Source organism: Lactuca saligna, chromosome 5, assembly GCF_052625555.1.
Source record: "Lactuca saligna cultivar CGN05327 chromosome 5, ASM5262555v1, whole genome shotgun sequence".
NCBI classification, from domain to species: domain Eukaryota; kingdom Viridiplantae; phylum Streptophyta; class Magnoliopsida; order Asterales; family Asteraceae; genus Lactuca; species Lactuca saligna.
The window spans coordinates 38,462,152-38,475,508 of NC_136421.1; the positions used below are offsets into that span (position 1 = coordinate 38,462,152).

General features: G+C 34.7%; 1 protein-coding gene across 1 annotated transcript; it reads left to right on the plus strand.

Annotated features, from left to right (window-relative positions):
* Positions 1 to 8,694: 8,694 nt before the first annotated feature.
* On the plus strand, positions 8,695 to 11,299 carry LOC144997777 (biotin carboxyl carrier protein of acetyl-CoA carboxylase, chloroplastic-like). The gene is made up of 7 exons (XM_078957644.1): positions 8,695 to 9,015; positions 9,714 to 9,767; positions 9,834 to 9,964; positions 10,042 to 10,342; positions 10,541 to 10,612; positions 10,823 to 10,888; positions 11,083 to 11,299. The coding sequence occupies exons 1-7, from the start codon at positions 8,845 to 8,847 to the stop codon at positions 11,104 to 11,106; spliced, it is 819 nt and encodes a 272-aa protein (XP_078813770.1). The 5' UTR covers positions 8,695 to 8,844; the 3' UTR covers positions 11,107 to 11,299.
* The last annotated feature ends 2,058 nt before the right edge of the window (positions 11,300 to 13,357 follow it).

Genomic DNA, 13,357 nt, shown 5'->3' on the forward strand with positions numbered 1-13,357 from the left:
TTATTATGTGAGTACTAGGTTATTTTCATGTATTTCATATGTATTTCGTTTGTTTAAAATCTATTTTAGTTTATTATGTGAGCAACTCGTATGATTAATTTGAATTAATAAATGCCCATTGCATTAGTTTTCACAATACATTAGAATACATTACTAACAAGAATTCCATTAACCATTATAAACATTACAACAATTACATGAAAAACAACGACATAATACAAACAAAGCATTAAAATAAAACACAAGTCCATAGGTTATTCTGAATAGAAATTAGAGCGGGCTACATGAAATACTGTTTATTTTTAACAACCTTCCAACCTTTCTCATATTCGAAGTCTCTGTTGTCATGCTCACAGATGTAAAAATCTGTAACACCTTCCAAGAACACTTCTTCGTCCCGATAACGAACATTGGTACTTTTCGCATAATTACAGGCTCGATTGAACCATGTCATCTGACAACCCAAAAATTTCCGTTAGTTTTAACGTCGAAATTAATTACGTCAAAAATTAGCCAAATTTATCCCGAAAATATTTTTGACCAGAATTAAGGAATATTTTAAATAATATTCGTCAAGCGAACCAAAATTAAGGCGGCATAATTTTAAAATTTGCCGTGACTAACAAAAGTCGTGAAAAACCCTGTTCGCGGTTGGTGTCAGGTGAACCACAACCAGTCCATAAACTCCACCCTATATAAGGGTTGAGTGGGTTTCCTTCCCACCTTTTTCCCCACCTTAGACACTCTCTTTCTCTACTTTCTCTCTCTACAAAACGGGTTTTGGTCAAAAATCACCTCTTCGAGCTTCAAATCGGTAAGTTAACCTCCCTAGCTTGTTGTTCATCTCATCTATCCTTCAAATTCGTGGCTTAAACATTCAAAAACCCCAAGAACATGAGTTTATGGTCTTGGGAGCATCCCAAAACCGTAAACCCCTTGGAAGTGGGTTTTGATGCCGAAAAACCCTCCCAAACACTTCTAATGCTTAGCAATGACTTAGAGGCTTACACAAAAGGACTTAGAACACCAAAAACTTGCATTTGGGGAGTAAACATGAGTTTACGGTCTAAGAACATCCTTAGACCGTAAACCCATCTTCTTGGACCATAAGCACCTTTTAAGGTGTTAAACTACCCCTCAAACACCTCCAAAAGCTTCCACGAGTGCCTAGAGCCTTGTAATCCTTTGTTTGTTACACCAAAGCATAGGATTCATGGACAAAATGAGTTTACTACCGTAAACTCATGTGTTTAAGGTAGTAAACTCCCCAAGAACATCTTCTTAGACCGTAAACACCTTTCCAAGGTGTTTAAGTGCCCTAAACACCTTCCTAAGCTCCTAAAAGTGACTAGAACCTTACATGCATGAGTTAGAACCACCAAACAACAAAAGAAATGGCCAAGCATGTGTTTACGGCCGTAAACTCATGTGTTTACGGCCGTAGACTCCTCAAGGAGTGTCAATGGACCGTAAACTCCTCAAATGGTCCATTTTAAGACCTTAAACCCTTCATACGCCCTAGAATTGAACCTAGCCTAATTCCACAAGTGTTATAAGACCTTAATGCATCAAAGACCACACCATCCATGAGTTTATGGCCATACACTCATGGGGATAAGGTCTTAGGGCTGTAAACTCTATAAAGAGTTTACTCTTGAAGAGTAAACTCTCTATCCAGGCCATACACACCCTTGGATGTTACCCGGGACACTCCTAGCACTTGACCAAAGTGTTTTCCGCATTTTAGAATGCGTATACGTGTTTAATTAGCATTATATTTACTAATTGTATGTAAACATATGTCATCATATGTTAATAGGTCACTAAGTGTGCTCAACTCTTTATTTGACACCGAGCACCCAACCGACACCTTCACCCGATCTACTTGCAACAAGTGAGTTCATACCCCTGAATTTACCTTTTTAAATGTTTTTACATGATTTTATGGGGGGAATACAAGTTAAAACATGCCAGTTATCATATCAATCACATGTGATTGATAACCCGCATGCACAAGGATTTATTACACTGTCAGCTGTTTTACCAAGTATGACACTATAAAGGGTTTTCCAAAAACGTTTTTACTTGTGTACACCTTTTCTCAAATTGTATTTCGTGTTGTATGTTTTACTTCGAAACCAGATACAACAGTATTTTAAACAAAGGTTTTTCTTTACTTACATTGTTTTATCAAAGTTTTAATCAAAACTTGTTTATGAAAGATTTTCAAGGGTTTCTAAAGGTTTTCAAACTTATTTTACAAAAGAATACCAGGTCATGATTTTCTTAAGTGTAAAGGTTTTCCAAAGTTTTCATCAAAGATTTCTTCCATGTTTTTATACTTCTACTTCGTTAAACGCTTTTACTTAGTAAATGCCCCTACTTCGTTATGCCTCTACTTCGTTAGGTGCTTCTATTTCTTTAAATGCTACTACTTCGTTAAACGCTTCTACTTAGTTAATGCTCCTACTTAGTTAAATGCTACTACTTCGTTAAACGCTTCTACTTAGTTAATGCTCCTACTTAGTTAAATGCTACTACTTCGTTAAATGCTTCTACTTCGCGAAACGCTTCTACTTGTTAATGCTTCTACTTCGTGAAACGCTTCTACTTTGTTAACGCTTCTACTTAGTTAAATGCTTCTACGTCGTTAAATGCATGTCTGTACCTGTATATTTATATAAATGATGTTTAAAGGACTTAGGAAGGCTAGTTCGCCCTATTTCCTTTTCCTCGTTTGGATGTGGTCTGGTGGGATCGGATATCCGTCCGAAGGTCGTTTAATCGTTAATTATATATCATGTGTACATGTATAGACATGAAGGTTTACATCGATTAGTTCAGTTGTGAGTCTCTACCGTTAGTCCAGCACTTACATCAGAATTCACTTTTCGAGATGCATCTTCAAGACACGGATCTCCCCGTCGTCGAGTTGGTAACCAGAGTCTCCTGTAGGGAGATCGGGCATTGTGTGTATAGATCTATACGAGATTGACACCCCCGCATCCTGACTGCTAGCTACAGTCCACGACCTACCAAGACAAGGGGTGACAAATGTCATATTTACACCGACGCTTGCAGGGCGTCAAGTACTCTAGTTTCGATCAGTATGGTTACGAGTATCTCCATGTTTACCTTATAATTCATGGCCTTAAGGTAACGATAATTAACATTGTATGCTGGAAACACACTCTTAGAATTACACTTTGTTTTAGACCTTGCTAGCTATATCTTTCATTTGATATTGCCTGGGGTCTGTGTTTCTTTGTTTTAGACCTTGCTAGCCATATCGTACATTTGATACCGTCTGGGGTCTGTGTCTCCTTTTGGTTAGACTGAGCCAGGCGTATCGTTCATGCGATACTTTCCTGGAGTCTATGATTTCTTTTCCTTAGTCAGTAGTATTTTATGCTGAGGCTTATGTTAGTTTCCCCTAGTATTTTTACTAGTGATATTCTCCTACTTTCTTTAAAATCAAATACCGTATTTTGGTAATGATAGTATTTCAGGGAAAATTACTCTTTAAAACATAACTCTGTCGAGTCTTGGTAGAAGACTGCTTTTAATTAGAAAATATAGGATTTTCTGGAAAGAACTCTAATACACCGTAGACCCTAAACTACTAGTTTTATAAAGTTATTTTGGATAAAATGATTACTTACACAAATGAAATTAAATACTTATGAACTCACCAGCATTTATAAAAAATGCTGATACTCGCTTTCAAAATAACTTGTATTCTCAGGTCAGCAATAGACAGGTACATTCCAGGAGCTTTTGGTGAAGACAGTTTAGTACTAAGCTGCACCTATATTATTACTTGTATTACTTAAATGTCTCTATGAATTGTAAACCATGTAAAACTATTACTATTAATGCAGTGGTTGTTGTACTTTGATTACTATACTGCATATGTTGTGATACTTGACATGACGTCATCCACCCCAGAACGTTTCCGTCGTTTCGGTTTTGGGGTGTGACATGTCACTTCTTCCTTTACATCCATCCACTTAGTAACATCTGATTTTTCTCTTTGTTGTCCTTCTCCCATCTCATGGTTAAACAAAGATGTTATGCGAGTCCATTCATCACCAATTAGGAAATGCGGGGGAGCAAGTAACGATACACCATTCTTAACACTTAGCCAGCATCGTGTAAGAACTAACACCTCGTTTGTCGTCCATGGCCTTTCAGAATTGGAACCAGGTACTTCATTTGAAGAACTTGCTGCATTCGACGACATTTCTAATAATGGGAGTTCGTTTCGTTTAGGTGATTTGGGTGTTTGGTTTTTAGATCTTAAACATCTATTTATATAAATAAATACAGGACTATGAATTAAAACTTTGACTATGAAATGGTTGCATTTGGACTACGATTTTCAGCTTTATGCAGTGATTTATCATGTCAAACTGTCATCTATGTCTTGTCACTTAAGGGTTCCACTACGATTTGCAGGTTACTGCAGTGACTTGTCATTATTGTCTAGTCATTTCAAAGTTGGACTTTTCATTACTGTCTAGTATGTATAAATACCACTTATAGCATAAGTTTATTACAATGTCGACTTTATTATGAGTTCCTCACACAAATTCGAAGTTTGCTCATGCAACGAAGTAGATTGTTACTACTGTGATTCGGTAGACCCTTTTTTTACATCCTCTTCAGTTGGGCCATATATGTCACATGAAAATTTTGAAGAATTGAAGAAGGCTGAAGAACAACAAGAAGAGGACAAAGAGTCATCCCGACTTCTCACTCAACTTGCTAATGATATTGCATCAGAATGCAAACAAGCTCAAGAATGGATAGACCTAAATAAAAACAAAATCGAAGAGCATAAAGATTGGATAAAAAAGAGTAAGAAGGCAATCAAAACGACTGAAAAATGGCTTGCTGAGAAGGATGAGCAGTTGATACACATTATGGTAAAAAAGGATCGTTTGGAAGACAAAATGAGAATTAGGGATGACTATATAACAATGGAGAAAGAGAAGTACCCATTGCAGTTCCCTGAGTTTAAAAATTAGTTACAAAATTGTTGTAATATTATCATGATACATATTAGGTTGCAAAAGGATCGTTTGTTGTTTTTTTAAATAACATGTTGTAATTGTTAAAAAAAATCTGCAAACTATATTTTATAATATAAAGGCTTCATTAATTGTTATAATCAACAAACTAAACTAAATTATGAAAGCATAGCAATGTCTTGTAAGATTTAATAAAAATATTACAATACATAATAAGTTAACAACTCGTCATTACTCTTCATTTCAAGGTTGTTTTATATCAAAATCAGCGTTATAGGTTTGTGAGCAACTCGCTAAACCACCAATATTAAATGTCATTTCTGCAGTAGAAATTATGTGACGTGCTCCACTACCGGACGCCCTTCCAGTATAATTATTGCTCGTGTTCCTAATTGACCACATGTAGAACACTCTTTTATAATTGGACCCTCGCTTTGGGATGGAATGCGGTCTGTGTTTCTTGGCCTGCCTGGCTGACGTTTATCCATTATAGGTGGCTTAACAATCATCAAATCATTGGGGATCTCCCATTCGGATGGCTTTGGCAAAGGGTTTATTGATTCCTCATATGTTTTCCTCAGTGTTTCGGTAAAGTAAGCATTTAATGCATAACTCGAGCAGTCTTGGTAATTGTTCACTGTTAAACATCTTGTGACATGACCACAAGGTATCTCATCAAGTTGCCAATGCCTACATGTACATGTCATATGCTGGAAATCAACAATCACATTTTGTGCCCCCTTTTTGACCTCGCATTTCGTATTTGAGATCATGCGAACATCCCATTTACTAAAAGTTTTCTTGTTTTCTTTTACAATTTCATCCGCCCAAGGGGTAAGTATTGTTGTTGCTTCCGCTAAAAAAAACAGCCAAAATGAAGAAGTTAAGATCAATAACATCAAAATTAATAAAACATTAATATTAAAAATTTACTTAATACCTGCAAAGTTACGTCTTTGAAACCACCATTGTTGCATTGTAGCACGAAAAAAAAATCGATCAACTTAAGTATTGGCACCTTACGTGCGTGTCTAGATAATGCATTTATAGACTCCGCACTATTAGACGACATAAGATTGTATCGGTTCCCTTTAAAATGTGCCCTTGACCAAGTTTCTAGATTTATACTTTGTAAGTACTTCCATACTGGTTCTTATGTCTTTTTCATAACATCCATGGCAGCATCAAAAGCATCAACTGTGTACGCCCTACACGCCTCCCAAAAAATTCCTTTAGCTGTCTTACTCTTGTCGAATCTAGATACTATGTTGAAATACAAATGGACACCACATATTCCATGATGAGCGTGAGGAAAAATGTTGGCAACGGATGTTGCTATAGATGGAGACCTATCGGATATAATTGTAAGCTCCTACATATTTCATATGCAATCACGTAGTTTTTGAAAAAACCATGTCCAAGAATCGGTACACTCATTTTTGCATATACCATATGCAACCGGTAATATTTGGTTTTGTCTGTCCTTAGTAACTGCAAGTAACATGGTACCTTTGAACTCGCCCTTTAGGTACATTGTATTTAAAAATTGACAAAAGCGCGTACCTACAATACATTGTATATCTATTCAAATGCACCAAATAAATATTTAAAAATTAATAAAATATTATAATACTAACCGAGCAACCGAATGTGACGTACAAAAACTCAAATCGGTCATCAACATCTGTTTTAATATGTGTCACCGTACCCGGATTATGTTTGACCAGATTGTGACAATACGCCGGAAGTTTGGTAAAAGAATCCTCTTTCGTACCCCTTAACAACAACAATGCATATTGCTTCGCACGCCATGCCTGATGCTATGAGATATTGATATTCAATTGAGCATTCATATCATTAACAATATCTTTTCCCCGATAAACTCTACTATAGTCTTCAACCAAAACATCAGCAACATATTCACCCAAAACATATTTGTTTGCTTGTCGATGATTAGGTTGCAAAAATGTTGAAGAACATGTGTGTACATCAACAAATTTATTCACTTGGAAAAGTCCATCAGAATTTTTAATTGCTTTTGCTCTTAGTAACCAAGAACAATTTTTGGAAACACACACAACTTCATACCTTGATTTGGTGGATCTACTTGTCCTCGTCTGGAAACCTTCTCGAAGACATTTTTTACCAATACACCGCTTTAAAAGTTCTTTGTTCTTAAATATACTCTCACATTCAATCTTTTGAAGATTAATGTCTACCATCTGTGTTGGGATATCTTCATTAATATCAACTGGGCATGCTGGTACAGGGGGCATACCGTGAAAAAGGTTATCGGGAAACTTAGCTTTAACTTCATCACCCAACTCATCTCTATCGGAATTGCTTTGTAGCTCGGTTATATCTAAACGTACATCACCAACATCAACATAATGCCCTTAAACATGCTTTTTTCATTTTTTTTGACTTCAATTTTTTTTTCTTTTTAGTTTTATCTACCACACGCCTATTCATAACTTTAGATTCTTGTTCGGCAACATCATCACAACGACCACCCACATCATTAAGATATGTACCAACATCATCATCATCAACAGACTTGTAATTCTCAGGATCCACATAGTGAATAGGTGAATAACTAACATTAACATTTTCAGCAACACTGTGAAACTGAGGTACACTAGGAGTATTGAAAGTACCTATCGGATCGTTGCTCCCTTTATAACTTCATAAATTACCAACAAGCTGATTTCCAGTTTGACCACCCCCATTAACCTCCTCAACTTCATCAACCACCACAAACACTTTCATAGCCCTTCATCCACTACATTTGATTACGTTTATCAACATTCTAACATCCATGTCTTCAACTATAGCTATATAATAATTTAATTCAGGATGATGGAAACAAAGACTAATTCTATATTTGTCTAACAAACCAATTTTGCTTCTCACCAAAGATACAAAATCACTATAATTAATATACTCAGAAAATATCAAAACAAATTCAGAAATACCTCCCTGTGGACATACATATTCCAAATTAGTTCCATTAACTTGTCATTTCCCACCGGTTAAAAGACAAACCAAATATTCAATCATTTTTTAGAGCAAATTTTAGAGAAACTTCCTAAACAAATAACAACCAAACTGATAATTTTCTACAAAACTTTTTATATAGCAACATGATTTCGTATTCAAACTGAAAAAAAAATTAAAAAAATCACAAAATGGAATCAGAGTAAATCGCAGATGGGGCTATTCCATCTGCGATTTTACCCTACATTTTCAATATATATAGAGAAAAAAAAACACCTACGAATGTACAAGCAGCTAAAGCACAACTGTGCTTTAGCTGTGCTTTAGCTGCTTGTATATTCGCAGATGGAAAACTCATTTCGCAGATTGGACTATTCTATCTGCGAAATTCAAGGCTATTTTTGCAATTTGGTTTTTTTTTTTTTTTTTTTTTTGTAATGTAATTAATGTGAATGACTATTTTTTTTATTTTTTATTTTTTAAGGTTTCCAAACTAAACAAAACTCAGAACATAAGATATAATTAAAGCATTTTGAAGAAGTTAGAGCATTGTGAATTGTGAGTTGTGAAAAGTCTTCCCGTGGGTGAAGTTCGTTAAACCACCACCTGTCCAGTTCAGCTCACTCACAAATCTAACGCCGCTCTCCCCTCGTTCATATCGCCATTGATTTAACTCGACGCTCCTTCCATTCTCTGGTTTCGCCGCCCTCAAACCCTTACAAAATCCCTACAAATTTCCTCCGACATTGTCTCCCTTTGATTCGATCTGAATCTCTATACCTCCTATACTTGGAGTTACCGTCCTCCTTCATCAATGGCGTCCTTCGCTGTTCCTTCGCCCAAGACATCGGCTTTGTTCGCGGTTCAGCCAAATCACAAGCAGAGTCCTAGTCCCAAGCACCGCAACAACTCGGTTGCTCTTTTCCAGTCGGATTTGAAATCCAGCCGTGCATTGGTTGCTGGATCATCTTCACTAGGATTTCAGGTGTTTGATTTTTTGCTTTTCTTACTGAATTTACTTGAATCTAGGATATTAGTACATGCTTGATGTTGGACTTACCTAATTGCTCAAGTGATTGCATTCGGTTCATTTCAGAACTTTTTTTGCATATTTTTAGATACTTTATCTCTGCTTGCGTAGTCCTTAGACATTGTATGTTTCAATTGATTAGCTAATTTGTTAGCTAGGAGTTCGACTTTCTTTGTTGTTATCGGCATCTTTTGAGTTTTCCGAGATAAAAAGTAGTCTTATAGCACGAGAAGCTTTTATTGCAATTCAAATTTGTAAATGTAAGATGATTTCTTCTTAATTGGTTATTTATTTATCTATACCGAGACCAAAACTAGTCTAAAATCATCAGTACCAAGTTGGAGACATGCTAGGATGGAAGTTTGCCGAAGCATATGAACTCTTTCTTCCATGGATATCTGTTGAAGAATTTTGCTGGTTTGCCTCCTGTTACTATTGGTTCAATTTAAAGATGGAAGAATCAGGGTGAAGGATAAGATAAACTATGCTTATTCCTGTAAGGAATCAAGAACAAAAAACCCGACACAAACTAACTAATTAAATGATGGGGATTACATTGATCATATAACACGATTATAATCTTGGCTTTTCTTTCTGAATTGCAAAGTCTTGGCTTTATCCAGAAAGATTTATTTGCTTATTCTTACCTGTAGACATCAAAGAAGAACCAGAAAGATGGTATGAGAGTATCTGCTCAGCTTAATAAGGTTAGTTAATTGGTGCATACATTTTTATGTTGCCTTTATCCATATCTAATACCCTTTATTCTTAAGGTCATTGCTCTTCAGGAAACAAATTCATCACCATCTTCAGAGAAAGCAACAAAGACACCCCCATCAGAAACCACCATCCCTGATGATGCAACAATTACTGCATTCATGAATCAAGTTGCAGAGCTTGTTCAGTATGTGAAACCACTTTACATACAGTAGACACAAGTTCTGTATAATATTTAATGGTGTATGAAATGATGTATTTCAGGCTTGTGGATTCAAGAGACATTGTGGAGCTGGAGCTAAAGCAACAGGGGTGTGAGGTTGTTATAAGAAAGAAGGAAGCTTTGGCACCACCTCCAGCATCTCCTATGGTTATGATGCAATCTCCACAACCACAGGCTATGTATCAATCACTACCACCTCCACCTCCCGCTCCTTCTGCATCACCACCACCACCACCATCAGCTTCCCCTGCAAAGCCAAAGTCCTCCCATCCTCCATTGAAATCCCCCATGGCTGGAACCTTCTATCGTTCTCCTGCACCTGGAGCCCCTGCCTTTGTCAAGGTAACTTTTCATACTCACATGCTTCAGAATTTTAGGGTTTAGGGTTTAGGGTATCTACATTGCTATTGTTGGGAAAGTTTTAAAAGCATAAAATAGAGTACATTGCCTATATTTGGTACAAAGAGTAAAAAATATGGTGTATTTGTTGACATTTGAGGTTGGTATTTTGGTAACGTATGTTATGTTGATGTTATACAGGTTGGAGACAAGGTTAAAAAAGGTCAAGTTATCTGCATTATTGAGGCAATGAAATTGATGAATGAGATTGAGGTAACTAATGTTGTTGCACTTTGCTTTCTTTAACATTTTGGGTTATATTCATGTTAACTGAATTATTTTTTGTAAGATAAGTTGTCCACTGGAATAACTATATTTAATGTAACGTAAAATGATAACAAAATCTCGTATGAGATGTGTATCAGCCCAATTAAAGCATGTTAGAAGTTATAATAAATATAATTTCTATTATTTTGTTATTAGGCTGATCAAGATGGAACAGTAGCTGACATTGTTGCTGAAGATGGAAAACCAGTTAGCCTGGATACGGTCTCTCTCTCTCTCTCTCTCTCTCTCTCTCTCTCTCACACACACACACACACACACGGGAAATTTTGTTTTTTTAAAACAGTCAAAAAATATAATGGTTTAATCACTATGTAAAATCGAATTGATTGATTTTTTGTGTGTTTAAGTTTAAAGTATGACTAAAAATTAGCATTGCATTGTTGGAATGGTTGCAGCCTCTGATTGTTATTGAGCCATGAAGATTGAAGAGGAGTATGAGGGCAACCATGTGATAAATTGAGGGAGCTTAATAATTAGACTGTTTTTATTTTTATTTTTATTGTGGTCTTGTTATCAAAATTTATGTAACAGATTGGTTTTGTTCACTTCATTTCATGTAAGATAAAATAACCAACCGACCAACCATTTTTAATGAGGATGTTGTTTTTTTAATCATGGATGAAATAACAAATATGTGTTAGTGTTGAAGGTGTAAGATACATTTACGTAAATTAATATTTCTGTATGAAAATAAAATAAAAATAACGGTCTTATTTATTTAAGTTAAAAATAAATATATGTGTTATTAGCAAAATTTCTATTTTATGTTATGGATAACATTCCATGTTAAAAAGGCCACTTTCACCATGGTTTTGAAAAACAGACCAAATTGGAACACAAAAAATCGACTTAAAGGGTTAACACACTATACCCGATCATTATGGTATAAACGGAAAAAAAAAATATATTCAAGAACTCGGTATCTGTAAAAAAAAATTAAGTGAAAAGAAGAACTTTTATGATTCAAAATTTTCTTATTTTGGATGAAAGTATTCGAAAAAAATCCTAAAATTTAATCTTAATCTACGAAAAAGTTCCAAACTAAAATTTGTTTATGAAAAAGCATAAATTATCTGTAAAAATGACGATTTGACCCATTTTTTCTGGTTTACCGGTTTTATTAAAGTCTCATTATCTTACCCTAATTTATAAATAAGTCACAAACTAAAATTTTGTGATGATTCGACCCTTTTTCTCCCAGTAACATATATTTTACCGATTTCATTGCTGACCTGGATGCATAGTCATTAAATAAGCTAATAAGATGGATATGTTGGGTTATATAATGTTTTATGTTTACCATAAAATTTGATATCCTTATGCATTGAATATTTTTTTGGAATATAAAATGCATCTAACGAACATTGCAATAATTACATAAACAAACAACTTCGTCAATTTTACATTTATAAGAAATTTCAAATTGTCTATCTAATCTTATGTAACCTAATATATCCATCTCATCAGACATCAACTTATTTCCTATTGTTTTTTTTTCTTTTGGAAACACACATTTTATTGGTTTCATTATTGACCTAGATACATAGTCATAAATGACCCGATGAGATTAATATCAAATTTTACAGTAAATATAACATTATATAAGCCATCGTATCCATCTTATCAGCTAATTTAATGACTAGATATCCAAGTCAGCAATAAAATCGCTAAAATGTATGTTAAATGGAGAAAAATATCAAATCATTACTAAATTTTAATTTGAAACTTATTTATAAACTATGAAAAAATCGTAGGACTTTAATGAAACCAGATAAGTAATGAAACCGATAAACCGGGAAAAGATTGTCAAATCGTAATTTTTACCGATAATTCATGTTTTTTCGTAAACAAGTTTTAATTTGAAACTTTTTCATAAATTAAAGTAAAATATTTTTACTTTTTTGAAGATTTCCGATTTATTCTTTATTTTTTAAATCAAACCATGCTATAATTTCATAATCACATATTACTTATAAATTGAACGTGCAAACACCTGGCCTGTAACACTGCCGCATAAGGGTGATCGCGGTTCGGTTTGAGACCGTGAAACCGGCCAAACCGGTCATTGGTTTGGTTTTACGGTTTATATTTTTCTATACGGTTTGACTTGCGGTTTTGAAAATTTCAAACTGTAATGAACGTTTTGGCTTACGGTTTTTAAGATTTCAAACCGTATAAAAACCGGATCGGACCGTAGAGTTTATATATATATATATATATATATATATATATATATATATATATATATATATATATATATATATATATTATTTTTTAATATATAATTGTATTTTGTTATATTAAATATTAGTTTTTATATATAGAATTATAGATATTAGATAATAAAATTATATCCCGCAATATTTAGCTACTAGAGTCCAACTCAATCTTAATTTGTAACCGGTAAATGACTAAATGGAGCACAAATGTCCAATTAAGAAAGTAACGTCCAAAGTCCAAATGAGTGAATCAGTGAACAACGAAACCTAATCGCAAGCGGCATGACTCAAACACGAATCGAAGCCGTTGTTTCTACTTTCTATCTTCGTTCTTCAATCTTCATTGTCATAACTCGTAAGTCCGAGACGCACTAACGCAGCCTCCGACATTTGGAGTGGGTGTTTGGCTTAGCTTTTTAAGGCCAAAAGATCTTTTTGGAAAAGTTACAAA